This window comes from Acomys minous, assembly GCF_964271855.1.
Source record: "Acomys minous genome assembly, chromosome: 8".
Classification (NCBI taxonomy): Eukaryota; Metazoa; Chordata; class Mammalia; order Rodentia; family Muridae; genus Acomys; species Acomys minous.
In genome coordinates this window covers 80636922-80653941 of record NC_140489.1, presented here as the reverse complement: position 1 = coordinate 80653941, position 17020 = coordinate 80636922, and the positions used below count along the sequence as shown (strand labels likewise).

General features: G+C 42.5%; 1 protein-coding gene across 2 annotated transcripts in view; it reads right to left on the bottom strand.

Moving 5' to 3' along the window:
* The window catches only part of PRKAR2B (protein kinase cAMP-dependent type II regulatory subunit beta), a 97511-nt gene that overhangs the window by 58587 nt on the left and 21904 nt on the right, over window positions 1-17020 (bottom strand). For both annotated transcript variants that reach the window (XM_084791850.1, XM_084791851.1), the window contains exon 2: window positions 16614-16649. In XM_084791850.1, the coding sequence (XP_084647976.1) occupies window positions 16614-16649 (36 nt within the window). The remainder of the gene's footprint in view (window positions 1-16613; window positions 16650-17020) is intronic.

The window sequence follows — 17020 nt, the reverse complement described above, 5'->3', positions numbered from 1 at the left end:
GCTTATCATGGTTTGGACCAGAGTTGCAGGTAGTTGGGCTGTATATTCTGGAAGGACTGAAGCTTCCCTTGCTTGTGGATATCACACACACACACACACACACACACACACACACACACATACACACACACACATTGAACCATATTGCTTGCTAAGGAGTTAATAAAGTTGAATGCCATCCCTCCCCGCCTGTCTCTGGAACCTGCATGCCCCTGACCTATCCCTCCTCTGCCACCCCCTTCCTAAAACCCAACTGGAGCTATCTACCTTGTCTTTCCTGTTGGCTGGGTAAAGAAACTTTAATACAACTGATAAATTGCCCATAAAATTGGTGCTTGTTTTCCCAAACATGTTTCAAACAAGGATGTTAAAAACCGCAAACCTTATTTACATAGAGACAAGATGTTTGTGGCCAGTACTCCTTTCACCCTTAAATCTAAACAACACACCTCATAAAACTGCTTTAAGATTCCATTTATCTTTAAGATAGAGAAATAAGGAAAACAGCCATATGTTTTTTGATACTACTTAAACGTTAATTTGTCATAAATGGCTTCCTTTGAGCAATGTAACTCAGAAAGAAAGACTTATGTGAAAAGCCACTGCTGAGACACCTAAGCAGGACTCTCAAGAGCACACAGACCCACAGGCCGGTGTGGACTGTCCTTTTCCTAAAGCAATGACAATGCTTTACTGGTTGGTCCGTCCACCAACCAGTCTTCCTTTCTCTCGCCACGGGAGCTTGGGTTTGAATAACTTTCTTTCACTTTGACTCATCCTGAAGTTCTCTGCTGAAGTCCAGTCAGGAATGCAGCTTTACCTGACTCCCCGAGAACAGGGAGGGAGCTCCTCAGGCTACCGGAGGTGGGTGTGTCTCCCCACCCACTGCTGACAGACTGCAAACCACCAATTTTCACATCCTGTGTTCTAGACCACTAGAACAGTGCCTAGGAGTCACCGTTGTAAGCCCGATGGCCTCACTAACTCTATCTTGCCTTCTTGATGCATACTTTTCCCCAAGTCATGTCTTCCTACAGTCACCTTGGACTCCAGGAGCACCAGGGCCAATCGACAAATATCCTGCAGCAAGAATCGAAACTAATGCATACAACCCCAAATTTCTATTTCTTTTTCTTTTACAACCAAGACAAGATCTTACTGACTAGGCCATGCAGCTCCAAACTCAAAATTCCCCTTTTCTGTCTCTCAAGTGCTACGAGTGCTGGCCAGCAGCACCATATCTGATGACGTGAGCTTTCTAATTGCTCATGATGACCAAGCAGACTATAGTGTTACCAAGACTGCTCAACTGTGCATCTCTCCTGCCCTGCATTTGCTCCTGAGCTCTTCTCATCAGCCCTGAAGACAGCTCTTAGCTGTACCTTCCCAGTGGCAGCCACACCGAAGAGAAATTCCTCCTTTTCACCAATATTCCCCCTGCTTTTGTTTGTTTGTTTTGAGGGAGGCAAGTAGCCAAACCTCAGAACTAAGCCCAACCTCCCGACCCTCCTCTGCCTGCGGTTTCAGTAATATTTGCACACTACTAAGCAATATGAATCCAATTCTCATCTAAAAAACAAGGAGCCACCCTTGGGAACATCCAGTGTTGATAGAACTTCGGTACACAGTTCAGACTGTGTAAACAGTAAGTCTGATTTGCAGTCTTGTCCCTGCTGCTGGTTGCTATGTAACCAAGGCAAAGAATTGGCCAGTGAATCTGTTTATCTTTAATACTAGAAAAATACCTGGTGCATAAATTGCTTTAATGAATAAATCAAATCAATAACATAAAGCCACTTAGAAAAGTTCCTAGCTTGAGGTAAGCACCCAATCCTTTGGATCAACCCTTTGGAATGCTAGGCTTTTTTGTTTTTGTTTCTTTTCTTTTGTTTTTGTTTTATTTTGTTTTGATTTGGTTTTGGTTTTTTGAGACAGGGTTTTTCTGTGTAGCCCTGACTGTACTGGAGCTCACTTTGTAAACCAGGATGGCCTCGAACTCAGACATCAGCCTCTCTCTGCCTCCAGAGTACTGGGACTAAAGGCATGGACCACCATGCACTGCTAAAATGCCAGGCATTAATTATATTACAAATTTGTATACAAAGTAGTCTCAAAGCATAAACCCATTTACTTTTTTAAAAAATATGAACTATCTTTATCCCATGTCATACCATATTACTATTATCCTTAGTACTTCTGAGATTTAAAAAAAAAAAAAAAGGCCAAAATAGGAGGGCAATATTTGATGAATGAGCATGTTTTTATGAAGGAAAATCCTAAGACTCTGTTGGGTCCAAAAGGGACAGCCAGCTAACCCTGATGCCTATCAGCATACCAAAGCACCACATATGCCTGTTAGAGGGCACCCACTGGTATCCGGGCTCTTCTAACTCTGCCCCCATCCTAAACTTCCAGCTGGCGGGTTTCCCTTGCCCCAGCTTCTCAAGTCTCACAAAACCCTGCCCTCTCAGGCAGGCATTCTCTCCTGTCCAAACTTTGTGTCCAACATTTGTTCTCTCTTGCCCCTCTGTCCTCCTCTCTTTCTCCTCTGCTCTCTCTTCTCATGGCCTGGTCCAGTCTGCTGGCCACATTTATTCTACTACTTTCTCTCCTTGCTCTGGAATCTTCCAGATGCCTCTGGCTACACTCTGACACATACCTACCACAAAAAAAAATTTCCTTCAACTACCCCTTGGAATGGCCATGTCCTCACTTCACACAAACACAATTTGTGCAAATGGATGGATGGACATTTATTTCACTTTTCTGTTATAGTCACAGTTTAAAAAATCAAACATAATAGAATTTGTGCTCTCAAGACAACACACTAGTTCAGAGATGCATGATGTCGCTAACAGGTACAAATTAGAATATACAACACTTTCCTACTTTTGGGTAAAGTTCTGCAGTTTTAGAAAATGATACTATAACTATTATTTTAAATGTCATGTAATTAATCTTAACATGCATAAAACTATGAGACAGACACATAATGCCACTCTTCTTGTAGTCTCTTACAAGATGTGCCCTTCTAATTTGCACTAACTAGCAAATCTCCTATCTAACCAATATGTCTTACTGTGATCACTAGGTTCTTCAAGAATAGTCTCTAGCTGCATAATTGCTAGCTCCAACCCTAATTATTCACCTAAAGCAGAAAGAAGGATGCAACAATGCCCACTGAAATGTACCTAAAATTCAAGATTCTGAGTTCAAAGGTTTATTTTGGTACGTATTGAAATAGCAGTTACTATGCGTTACTTCCACTTTAAGAACACAATTAATCATACTTGAAGAAACAGAGCAAATTCCATGAATATGAGGATAGTCCAATACTAGAAAATATATTAATATAATTTATCTGATTATTGTGCTGTAAAGAAGAAAAGTCCAACAATGATATGGGTGTTATGCATTCATTTGTAAAAATCTCTATAGAATTAATAATGCTGAGCAAGCACGTGTCTCTCCCCATACTTCACAAAGTGTGTTAGATACTCCAACAGTCATCCCGCTAATCAACAACATTCAGTGCGCCTGGTGCTTCCACTCTATATTTTACAGCTGTTGGCTTGAGGCGTGGAGACTAAGCAATCCTCTCAATGTCAAGCCCTCAAAGAGCAGCAACACCCAGATCTGAGTACACAGTCCAGGGACCTCAGAACACAAACACAACCAAGTAAGGAAAAAAGAGACTGAACAGGCCATTCACAGATTAAATGCACGTGGCAAGCAATATGCAGAGGCTACGTCATACTGGTGATAAGAAAATGCCAAGTAACTGACCTGTAAACCTAGAAATAGCCAAATGCTCTGTAAACTGTGTCACACTCTACAAAACTCAAGAAAGGAAGATGAGTGAGTATTAGGTTGTAGAGGGCAGCTGGCAACATGGACAAAGTTCACATTCTTATAGCCTCAACGGAGCAATTCCACTTCTGAAATACACAATGTATGAATGTAATTTTAATGGAACAATTAGGCCACACTGTATTGTGTCTAGACTCTAAACATTGTTGCTGGACAAGCTTCAGAACACTAAGTTCATGGACCTCCGTTTATTTGTGTATATACTGATCACAACTACAAAAACATCAGTACTGAGTCCAGGGATCCCAACTGGGGAAAGCACTTCTGCTTTATAGTAGGAAATATGACCTCATAACTAAAACTAAGCTTAAAAACATTTTAAATTTAAATTTAAAAAAAGATTCTGGCTCGCTGTCACTGACAGTATAGAAGCTGGGAATCATTTCAAATTGAAAAACTAAAATGGAGAAGCCTAACCCTACCCCTCACACAGGCTTACCTCCTATGCCTCTTCCCCTTGTTCACCTATTTTCTTTCTGTCTGTCTGTCTGTCTGTCTGTCTGTCTTAAAACTTTTTACTGATCTTTTGTGAATTTAACATCATACAATCCAACTCCATTCATCTCCCTGTTCCTTTCTATCTGTCCTTGCAACTCCCCGCCCCCCAAAAAAACAACAACAACAACAAATCTAAAACAGCAAATCTCACAACGGAAGCTGTAGTATGGCACACAGCACACCCTTTGTCCACACATTTTTACTTGCAAATGTCCACTGGTCTGTTCGAGGCCTCTGGCTTCTGTTACACTATCATACTGGATCGTCAGTGGGACTCCTCTCAGACATCCTGTTGTCACCGCCCTATGTCATGGAGATCCTGCAGCTCTGGACTGGCCCCTTCATGCGCTCCAGCAGTTCATCGATGTGGTAGGTGTTGGGGTGGGCCAACTCAAAGCCCTGGAGCTGGACCTGAGTAGTAGCTGGGTTGGTCAGCCCACCAGCTCCCCTGCGTCCACACCACCCAGGCAAGCTCTCCAGCACTGCCCCGGCTAGCTCACTCAATGCTACAGCTGGCGAGGGGCAGGGCCAGCTCTCCTGCCCTCATGACTAACTCTCCCACCTGCTGCAGGTGGTAAGTGGTGAGGGGGGGGGTCCTCATTCATGCCTACTCAACCATGCCCCCCCCCCACCTCCAGGGCCAGCTCCCACTCTCCCAAGTGCTGCAGCTGTCGAGGGTCTCACCTCACTTCTAAATCATCAGACCACATCTACCATTTGCAGTTGTTAAGACTACTTTAGAAGGTTTATCACATCAGCTTCCACATTACAAAAACAAATGTAAGTAGGTGCACTTAATCTTTTATAGGATTTGCCATTACAAAAGGAATATGATATTTAATAATTACCATGCTGCAAACCAATCGAGCAAAAGCTGTCATCCTTGGGTGTCACCTATACCATTAACTTACTGTTTGACTTGCAGAGTTTGAAGAGTACATGAACCAAGCATGGGTGCACATGCCTTTAATCCTACAAATCAGGAGACAGAACAAAGTGCATCTCTGTGAATTCAAGGTTATCCTTGTCTACATAGCTACTTCCAGTCAGCCAGACATGAGATAGCAGCAGGAGGATCTGAAGGTCAAGGTCATCTCTAGCTACCTAATGATAGTGAGGCCTGGGCTACCGGAGACCCTGGCTCAAAAGCGACAGCTTGGCTTCTATCCCGCAGAATATTCACAAATATCTGCACGACTGGATACTGAAGTATGCAATGTTTTTATAATTCTACTGACGCTACTCCTGTTTAATGAAACATTTAAAACTATGTTGACTCAATATTTTGATAATATTGAAAATAAAAAGAATATAACCTTGGGCTTAACCCTGAGGACTGAATCATTCTTTTTGTTTGTTTGCTTGTTTTTCTTGAACTCACAGAGATCCACCTGCCTCTGCCTCCCAAGTGCTGGGATTAAAGGTGTGCTGTGCTTCAATTTCTATGCCTATAAAATGAAGATGGGAGCTGGGTGTGGTGGTGCACACCAGCGCTTGGGAAGTAGAGGCAGGAGGATCGCTATGAGTTCGAGGCCAGCCTGGTCTATAAAGCAAGTCTAGGACAGTCAAAAACTACACAGAGAAACCCTGTCTCGAAAAACAAAAGCAAACAAACAAACAAATGTAGATGGTTTCAAATCCCCCTTCATAGAAGTGCAGGTGACTATCCCTGTCGCCAGCGCTGGGGAAGCAGAGCTAAGAACTGCTGGCAGCCCACACTTGAGCCTGAATCATTGCCCCAGCAGCTGCCATCACAGGCTTTCTCACATTACCCATAAGGTGCAAAACCAGCCAAACTGACCCTCCATCAAACAGTCCTCATCCTCTCTGGAGAATTTTATTCTTTGTCAAAATGACAGATGAAGAAGCCTGAGGATTGAACACTGATGGGAAACCCTATCTCTCGGTGATCTCTGCCTGCGTTCTGAATGCACGTTGACCCCTTCTGCTACAAGCCAATCTTGTGAGCCCCCTCTGAAGCATCCACGTAACTAAAGCAAGTATTTTTAATTACACTGAACTCCTCCTAACTGCAAAATATAATTATCAATGCTTTCGTCAATGTAATTCTGAATTTTGGGGTTTTTGTTATTCTAATCCCCTAGACAGCTTTCAAATTAAAAAAAAAATGTATTTAAAAATACACTAAATTGATCCCCTTGTATAAACATACTATTTAAAAAACAAGGATGTAATCAATAGGTTGATAAACTTTAAAATAAATTACAAATGAAAAATAGAAACACAATTGCAAGCAACAATTTATTTTAGAAAGCTACAGAACAGACATGGTGGGCAAAAGCCCCCCCTTTTGCTGTAGCAGCCACTCACAGCCTTCTTAGACCCTAAACAGCATCTGGGCAGGGGCTGTCAGAAAATACCCTCCTGGCTTGAGGTCTCTGCTTCACTACTCTTTGGGGTCATGCAAGGAATATGTTAACTACCTATGTCTACTTTAAAAGGGAAGACGTAACTGAGGATTCCACTTCAAAATACCCAGGGAGGTCTCTGCCACCTTTTTTAGTGATGGTGAGTTGAGACAACGAAGCCTTGAAATGGGCCTCAAGAAACAGTGACTAAGATGGCCAGTGTCTTAGGTGAATGCCCTCCTTCCCGTCATTATGAAAACAATACACCATTCATTTCTGTAAAACAACAAAACCGACATTCTCTGTCTTGAACAACTTCTGACTGAAGAAAAGAAAAATACACCTGAGGAGCAGAACAGGGACTTGGTGAGGGGTTGGATGGGCTGGGCTCTCCACCGAGGCAGAGGCATACTCTGCCGCCCTGGCTGGCCTGTGTGCAGACCAGGATGGCCTAAAAACTGCCTACCTCTGCCTCCTGGTTGCTGGGACTAAAGGTGTGAACCACTATTCCCACCACAATCTGATTCTTAACCAATAAAGGAAAGACGGGGCCTGAATACATTTTGTTTTTAACTGCATCATTAATTTTTTGAATATCAAAAAGCTTGGTCAAACTATAAACTAGAATGAAACAGCTTCCTAGTGAGTTCTGGGACTCAGAGCCCAAAGACAGTAAGAACTGTTCATGCTCTAGTTACTGGCTCCAAGCGGGGCTGGTTAAACCTGACTGTGGGGAGCGTTAAGGTGGCAGCATTTACACACAGGTTAAGGTGGCAGCATTTACATAGACACAGGTTAAGGTGGCAGCATTTACATAGACACAGGTTAAGGTGGCAGGCTGAGACATAAAAGGCAATCTTGGGTTTCAAAATAGTACTTTATAGGCCCAACTGATAATGTACAGGGAAAAAAAGATGCCTTTCTGTTCTTACCTAAAGAGCTAAAGAAATCCTCACATACACTATTACAATGATCATCCAAATTTGAAAGAGTACTAAGCAGTACCCAAAAATATGCACTTCTGTACTTTGACTAAGAACAGGAAGTCACAGAAGCAAAGAAACAGGATCAGCATTAAGTCATTCTGTTCTATTAAAATTTGATACATTGAACTAATAAGTGTATTTAGCACTTAGTACATGGCAGGGATCATACTGAAGGCTTTCTAAGCATCCCTTCATGAATCATCACAGTAAGGAAATTCTACAGGAGACAGCTCAGGTAATTTGTCCAAATCACATAGCTAATAACCGATGGATCTGAGACCCTAGTCACTGTCTTCCTTGAGCTTAGCCTGCGGCTAAACACACTGTAAGTTCTCACTGAATATTTAATCAGTAAGTGGAAAAAAATCATCCCGCTTATGACCTCTTCACTTCTTCATGCTGCTTCTGTAGGATGAAGGATCGGGCGATTAAATTTGGCTGTAAGTTTAGTTTAACACGGAATTACAGAGAATAAATTCTACCCCACATGCCCTCAGCCCAACCGTGCCCTCTGCTCTCTCCCCCTAGCTCAGCCCCATGAGGAAGGCCCCTCAGACAACTATCCTCCCCTTTGTCTGCAGCTCCCTCAAAGATACGGAGAACTTGATGCTAAGTCACCACCAATGCCCAGCTCTCAGGAGAAAGTTGACCTGTGGGCTTTTCCTGTCCGTTCCTATCCTCCTTCCTAACACTTTCTCCACAGAGAACCATCGAGAAGCTAGGGCTAGAAATGTGGGTAGGGCACACTGTACTAAGGACAGTCAAGAGAAGCCTGGGATACACACATGTATGTGTGCCACACAGAAATGACAGCATTATGTACCACAGCCTGGAGCACAGCTACCTTGTGACACCTACTACAAAGGGCTCCATTTATTCTTGCAGCAATGCATGCTGGAAAAAATACCACACTGGTAAAATAAAAAGTTTGGTTGCTGAACAGTGATTTTTTTTAAAGTTAAATTTGTAATTTTCCTTTATGAAAGCTTTCACATCTCCTGTGGGTCACACAAAGCTCACCTACTAAGATAAAAGACAAAAGCAGAAGTATTTAAACTCTATAGAAATTTCTTATTTTATACAAGCACTGGTATACATTAGAAAAAAAAATGAAGCAAATAAAAAATGGTTCTTTACATGGAGTTTGAACAGCAGAAACCTAAACCCCGATAATATTAAGAATAGTTGTGCTGAGACCAAGTGCCCACTGTATCTACTTATGTTTTGGAAATCCACCCGTCTCCTCGGGTAACTCTGACCAGCTCCAGGACTAGGCTCTAGCAATGAGGATGCACTGGGTTCCTTGGGCTCCATAAGTCCCAGGCTGTTTTCCAAAGCCCTCAGCATCTTGTGGCATGTCCACTATGTGAAAGGTCTGAAGATACGGGAAGAACACTTCTCCTCCCTCCCCCACCCCGCCAGCACTGACCAACCTTGTTTTACTGTCATCTTCCTCTCTTCCTGCTTTGGAAGCTCAAACAGAACTCTGAGAGAAATGCAACTAAGTTCCCCAATATCCCTGAAGAAGTCAAGCAGGGCTGCTAGCAAGCCAGAGCTGGGAGAGACAGCACTGGCTCTACTCACATGGTTTTGGAAGGAAACACAGGAAGCGTGTGTTTTATACTATTGTGGACACATGTACAGCAATCCGAGGATGAGATGAAACTAGGAGTCCCCCACTGACTTCTCTCTCCTAGACAAAAGCCCAGACCTCTGTCCCGGCAGCTCATCAAACCTCTCTGGGTCCCTCATCTCACCTCCCCTGCCCAGGGTGAGAGATCTGGTTTTAGCCTGTTGCCTTGCTAGCACTGTCTGCTTCTTGATTTCAATCCTACCTTTGGTGTCATCTTTCCGGCTACCTTTTCACTGAGCTGCGGTGACCCAACTGGGTATCCAGCCCCCAGGTCCTGGAAGCCTCTGCCTTGTCACAAGACACATGTGGACAGCAGGCTGGTGCCACAGAACCAAACTGGCTCAGATGTTTTCATGGATTATCTACTGCACGATCATTAAGAACGTCTTGTGAGAGGAACAGTATTATTTCATACCTGGAGAAACCGAGTCTTAAAAAGGCTACTAAGGACTCCAAAGATGGACTTTATACAGTGACACTGAATGAAAACAGCTATCAGTGAGAGAGCACAAGCACCCTTATTTTCTTGGTCAAATGCACATTATCACAAACTTTAAGCCCAGCTCAAATGGCTCCCTGGCTGTGTGTTCCTTTCACTTTGTGAATACTATGGTATTTGATGGAATGTGAGTCATAGCCAGTTTCCCTACTGGACTGTGGATTTCACATGGGCTGCATTTTATTCTTGTATCCTTAGCAGCACACCCAGGACACAGGAGATTCTTACTAAATGATTGCAGAATAAATTAGTAAGCTAATTAACAAAGTAGAGTTTTCTCAGCACCCACTGTCAAGTACTGGTGATCGTCAGGTTCACGTGTTTTAAGGAGTCGACTCAAGGCCAAAATACAGGCCTAAGGGGCATCACCTCAGCAGATGAGGCTCGCGGTATTAGAACACTCTTTGTGGAAAATAATGACAGGGGTTCAAAGCTTTCACCATCAAGGACAAAGGAATACCAGTTACAACATATTTCCAAAACAAGGTAAAACATATGTTCCCTGACTCAAGACAAGAAGTGAAGTTCTGCTGGTTCCCTCCTTTCTTAAAAACTAACTTTTTTTCTCATTTTTTTCTTTGGGCTAACTTTACAGGGATTTTTAATGTCATTTTGGTAATGTCACTGAGTATGCGAGACTTCAAAACCTTAGCTTCAGCTCTGAATTTTTCTTACTGCTAATTTTTAGAAAAAAAAATAATGAACTTTTTATCTCTGTCAAAACTGTACTACACAGAGCTAAGCATCGTGGTGCACGCCTTTAATCCTAGTACTAAGGAGGCAGAGGCAGGTGAATCTCTGTGAGTTAGAGGCCAGCCTGGTCTACAAAGTGAGTCCAAGATAGCCGGGGCTCTGTTACACAGAGAAACTATGTCTTAAAAAAACAACCCCCCCCCCCCAAAAAACTATACTATACAATTCAACTCTATTGGTAAAACATTAGAGACTGAATTATCTTTATGACAAAAGAAAGGCTGCAAGTTTGGGCATGGGTGTGTACTTCTGTTACAAAAAGCAAGTGCTTCTTAGCGCAAGACTGCTCCACGGCAGTTCCTGAAAGCAATGCAAAGTATCAATTCAAAGACTCCATGAGCATCAATGGGACACAGAGTGTGTCAGTCAGCTGCAGTGTCTGTGTCTCCTATGACCTCATAGCAGCTAGTAAGAGGTCACTGTCAGGAACAACCATCAAAACTCCAAAAAATTCCAGGAGGTCAATTTAAGAAACAGAAGAAACCCAAAACACAGTAATTGGTCACAATATGAAGCCACAAAGTCTTTAATGGAGGTAGGCAGGAACCCTTAGAAGGACAACAGGAAAAGTCTGACTCTAACATCAGTAGAATATAGTATATCAAGTTTATATCCCGTTCATTACAGGAGTAATACACTATGTAGAAGCCAGAAGTCATCACCTTCTGCAGCTAGATGGGACTTCCAGTGGAGGGAGGGGAACACAAACCCACCCATAAAACCTTCGACCCAAAATTTGTCCTGCCTACCAGAAGTATAGGGATAAAGATGGAGCAGAGATTGAGGGAACGGCAAACCAGTGTCTGGCCCAACTTGAGACCCACCTCATGTGAGAGAGCCAACCCCTGTCACTATTAATGATGCTCTGCTATGCTTGCAGACAGGACATTAGAATTACCATCTTCTGAGGGCCTTCATCCAGCAGCTGATGGAAACAGACGCAGAGACTCACAGCCAAACAATAGGGTGAGCTTGAGGAGTTCTGTGGAAGAGTGAAAGGGAGGTGGGAGGTGGAGGGGTCAAAGGTACCACACAAAACCTACAAAATAAACTAACCTGGGCCCGTGGGGGCTCACGGAGACTGAACCACCAACCAAAGAGCATGCATGGGCTGGGCCTAGACCCCTACACATATGTAGCAGATGTGCAGTGTGGTCAACATGTGGGTCCCCAAACAATGGGAGTAGGAGCTGTCTCTGGGTCCCTTTCCTCTAGCTGGGCTGCCTTGTCTGGCCTCAGTGGGAGAGGATGCACTTAATCCTGCTGTGACTTGAGGTGCCAGGGTGGGTTGGGTATCCCCTGAGGTCCTCCCCTTCTCTGAGAAGAAGGAGAGGCAGTAATGGGAGAAGGGGGCTATGAGGGTGGGACTGGGAGGAGAGAAGGGAGGAGGCTGGGATCAAGCTGTAAAGAGATTAAATTTTAAGTAAATAGGAGGAGGAGGAAGAGAAGGAGGAGGAGGAGGAGGCCCTTGATCTTAGAAGACATACACCTAAGTAGTCAGAATTCCTGAAAGGATCAATAAAAAGTAAAAAAGGTAATTGAGTATTATAGTACTAAGGAGCCTGAGAAAGAGAAAAATATGAATTCAAAGCTGGCCTGGGCTCCTTCATCTAAAAAAAAAAATGTGTACATATGTGTGTGGGTGCATAAAGAAAGGAGGGTGTGCAAATGTGTCAAAATAATGAATTAACAATCAAGGAATCTGGGCAAATGTGCTCATTCAGCTAGTCTCTGAAATTTTCTATAAATACAGTATTTTTCTAAATAAAATCTTGTGATTAGAAAACAACAACAAAAACAAAACAAACAAAAAAGAGACCTGCCCTCACAAAGCAAGGCCAATTTGTCTCCAGTCTGGCTGGATCCCACTCTCCAAGTAAAAAATTTTAGAAGTAAAACCACACAGAAGCCTCACTGGTGTCTTTGAAAACCTGTAACGTGAAAACCGTAAGAAAAAGATGATCTGATCAAAGACTGCTTTCAGCGAGAGGACTCCAAGGCTAACACTTTTTTCTGATGGGCTACGGCACAATGCAGAGGGTTTTACTGGTTTGATTTAAAGCTCTATGCAGAAGAGGGCTCAACACTAATATTTTGGAGAGAGTAAACATTCTGTTGGTTTTATTGAAACCACTTATCTCTTAGGACAAACTTGAATATTACTGTCATCCTCCCAATGAGAGAGAGGGGTGGGGTAGAAGAGAGGAGAGGAGAAGAAAGAACACATTTCTTTGTGTTTTAAATTTTTTTACTTATTCACTTTACATTCTGATTGTAGCTGCCCCCTCTCCTCCCAGTCCCCAACTTGCACACCCCTCCCCCCATTCTCCCTTCTCCTCCTCCTCAGAGAAGGGGAAGGTCCCCATGGGTACCAAATTACCCTGGTATGATAAGTTCCTACAGAACTAGGCACGTCTCTCCTGCTGAGGTCAGACAAGGCAGCCCAGTAAGAGAACAGGATCCAAAGAGAAGCATCACGCTCCACTCCAGTTGTTGGAGGATCCACATGAAGACCAAGATGTGCATCTGCTACTTATGTGTAGGGGCCTCGGATCAGTCCCTGCATGTTCAGTCTCTGTGAGCCCCCATGCGCCCAGGTTACTTGACTCTGTAGGTCTTCTTGTGGAGTCTTTGACCCCTCTGGATCCCTCAATGATCCCCCCAACTGCCATAGGACTCCCCGAGCTCTGTCTAAAGTTTGGCTGTGGGCCTCTGCTTCTGTTTCCATCAGCAGCTGCGTGAAGTCTCTCATAGGAGTTATTCTAGGTTCCTGTATCTAATGAAGTATTTACTAGGGGGCTGGAGAGATGGCTCAGCAGTTAGGAGCACTGAATGCTCTTCCAGAGGACCTGGGTTCAATTCCCAGTACCCACATGGCAGCTCACAACTGTCTGTAACTTCAAGATCTGACGCCCTCATACAGACACACATGCAGGCAAACCACGAATGCACATTTTTTAAAAAAGTGTTTAGTAAGACAAAAAAAAAAAAAGACTAAAAGCAGGCCTCTTCTTTTAATAACAGGGCTATAAGATGCTGTTTGAAAATGGTTCAATGAGGCACTTCCAGGAAGACAGCAGAGGTGGTGTATGTAGCTGTATTTCAGAAGACATGTGATAACGACCTTCACGTTTGTAGAACTCACCCAACCGACACCACATGGCCAGGCTCTGTGCTTCTAACAGTGTCCTCACTTAACCCCATTAGTCAAACTGTCACAGCCTTCACCCGGCCTTAAGGAGTAAACTGAATTCTGAAAACTAAGGACTTAACACCATAGGAACTCTGTTTGGCAATACTGACTAAAACTGGCCCTCTTACTTATAGAACCAATAACTGACATGTGTCTGAGGTCAAATACTAAAAATACATGAAAATGACATGACATGAGAATTTATCAGAAACCTGAGCTACTAAAAACACAAAATCAGGGGCTGGAGGGACGTCTCGGCAGGTAAGAGCGCTGGCTCTCCTTCCAGAGGATCAGGGTTCTAATCCCAGCACCCACTTGGGGGCTCACAACCTTCTTTAACTAGAGTTCCAGGACTCTGAAGCCCACTGAGGACACGTCACCATGGCATACATTCGCCCCTACACATACATGCATCAATATAAATAAAAGTGAGCATAAAAAAAAAGACCATGAGCCTAAACAATGCGCCTGCTGAGCATCTTGTCATAAGCATACCTCACATCCTCATGAAACACAGCAACAAAGTCTAAAAGGAGGAATGTTTTACTCAAGTTATTCAGATCTGAAAGCTATTTTTAATAGCTATAATATAAACACTAAAAGCTCCAAACTCAAAGATCTAAGGACTGTAGACTATGAAAAACATTATATCTTGCCATTTTCATTTAGCTAGCAGCGATGAAGTACCCATTTCTATCCTATTCTCCAACTAATACGATGTTTCTTTTTGAACTATTATTTTAAGAGAAATGAACTCAAAGTCTTCTGCATGATTTTATCTGATTTTCTTCCCTACAGATTCTACTTCTTAAAGTTTTACAGTTTAATGCTAAAAGGAAAATATTACTGAAATTAAACTTCACCAAAAACGACTTCTTAAGCAAGTTCAGTAATTACACACAATTTTCTATATTTTTAACAGGCAATCTATTTTTCATTTTCAAGAAATGTTATTTTATGGGGAGGTGGAGGACGGCTCCTCCACTAAACTGCCATTAAACTAACAGCTGTAGAAGAGCCCTCCCAGAGTATCTCAGACTGCCCCTGCCAAGGACCTAGCGACAAACTTTCTTAAGAATTACAAGAAAGTAAATAAAGACAGACATATAGATGATTAAATATATCCTTATTCATCCATATAACATTTTCCCTATGATATATAAATTCTCTTGACCAATTAAAATTGTATAGCCAACGCCCAGTAACAGACTGACCAGGGTGCTCTGTAAAATATCTCTTGTACTTGCAACAGTAAGATTCATTCTCATAACGGTCTTCAGCATACAGTATGACAATTTTACCCCTTTGAGGCTTATTATTATTTTATAAGGACTTTTTCCTATTGACTTCACTGGCATTTCCAAGTGTCTATCAGACTGGAAATGAACATGTTTTAACGTTATCTCTTTGCTAGCATTCCATCAACTCTACATTTCCAGCCAGGTCCTAATGAGATACCGTGAGTACACATGTAGGGGAGGAGAGGTAAAATGATGGTGTCTGAAAACTAAATCTATATACCGAGCTGAGCCATCAATTATTGAAGGATACCTCTCACAACAAAACTAATGGAGCTTACTCATAAATAAATGTTTCACTTCATAAAGCCCGGGGCAAGAAGGGAGAGGATTCCAAGACCCACAGCTGCTTCTACAGATGAACATCACGCCATCGAGGCAAGGCACACAGTGCCGATCCCAACTGCCTCCTCCTGCTAGCTACCATTTCTGAAAGCCAGGCTTCCAGTCAAGCTCCGCTCTGGATCAGGTTCAGCACCCTGCAGACATAACACAACCCTACTCCACAGAGGGCATGAGAACTTGCATTTTGCTTTCACTGTTGAAAATAGGTATTGCTGAGAACGGCAGCCCCCATCCCAACGCACCGCAGCTCCCTCACGCCTGCACCATGTACGAGAGTAAATTAGCCCACTAACTGATGGCAAATTAAAAATAAAAATCAGGCTTAAGCCTGATTTGTGAGTATTATAACACAGTTGAAATTAGGCAATTTTATGGAAATAAAGAACTAATATCTGACTCCCAAGATCTTCACCAGTGAAATATTTACCTTCTATTTTTTTAAGTAAAATGATTCTACTTATACATAAGAGGAAGAGCAACTCTCTCAAAGCAAATGTGGAACACTTCATGAATCCTCCCTTCAGAGAAGATATTCCATGAGGTGACCTTTCCAGAAAATCACTGACCCGTTTCCACACCCCAATTCCCTTTACTGAAACTAGTGTGGATAGAAACACCTTTAAGTGTAACCCCTTCTTCCCCACGGGTGGTCATGGGGCCCATACTGAACCTCACTTAAGCACCTGGTACATGGTTCTCCCCCGGCCATGCATCAGGGTGCCAGAGAATATTTTAAACAGTAATTGAAAGTGTCAAATGACTTGTTCCCACTCTAAAGTGCTCCTATATAATAGTTAAAAGTGCACCCTCCTCAGTGTTTCTAGGTCTCTTTTGCACATCAGTTAAATCATTGCTTCTAAACTGTCAATGGTAAATGGGAAAGTCATCCAAGTAGCCATTTTGCTAAGAGTGAGAAGAAATGTGCAGACTGAGATGAAGTCTACATCAGTCTTGGTCACAGTGGGGCTTACACTTAGCCACTCATGGCTTAATTTTCAGTTAATTCCTAATATATGATTATATCACATTTGGGTTCTTATTAGAAAAAAAGATGAACAAATAAGTTATTACTCCCTATTAATTACTATTTGTACATTTCTGCCCAATAAAACCATCAAATTTAAAATGTCACCATTAATAAGTGAAATCCATATGATGGTCAGACTTACCCGAGGCACGCCTTGTGAACCTGTTTATAACGGGAGCTAAAAGAAAAAAACAGAATAACACGATTAGATTTTTAAATCTTATTTTCCCCAAACCAAAGATGACTCAAGTCAGTTAAGCAATTCCATAATTTCAATATAAATTGGAATGTATAAATAATACAAGAAGAAACATAAACTATGTATAAGTAAATGCTCAGGAATAAAGCTTTAATACCAATAAAGGAAATAAAAATCCCCAAAGAAATGTAACATAAAATCAATATTTCACCTGTCGAATTAATTTCCCCTAAAGACTTTAAATAAAAACCTTTTGGGCTGGAGAGATGGCTCAGAGGTTAAGAGCACCGCCTGCTCTTCCAGAGGTCCTGAGTTCAATTCCCAGCAACCACATGGTGGCTCACAACCAC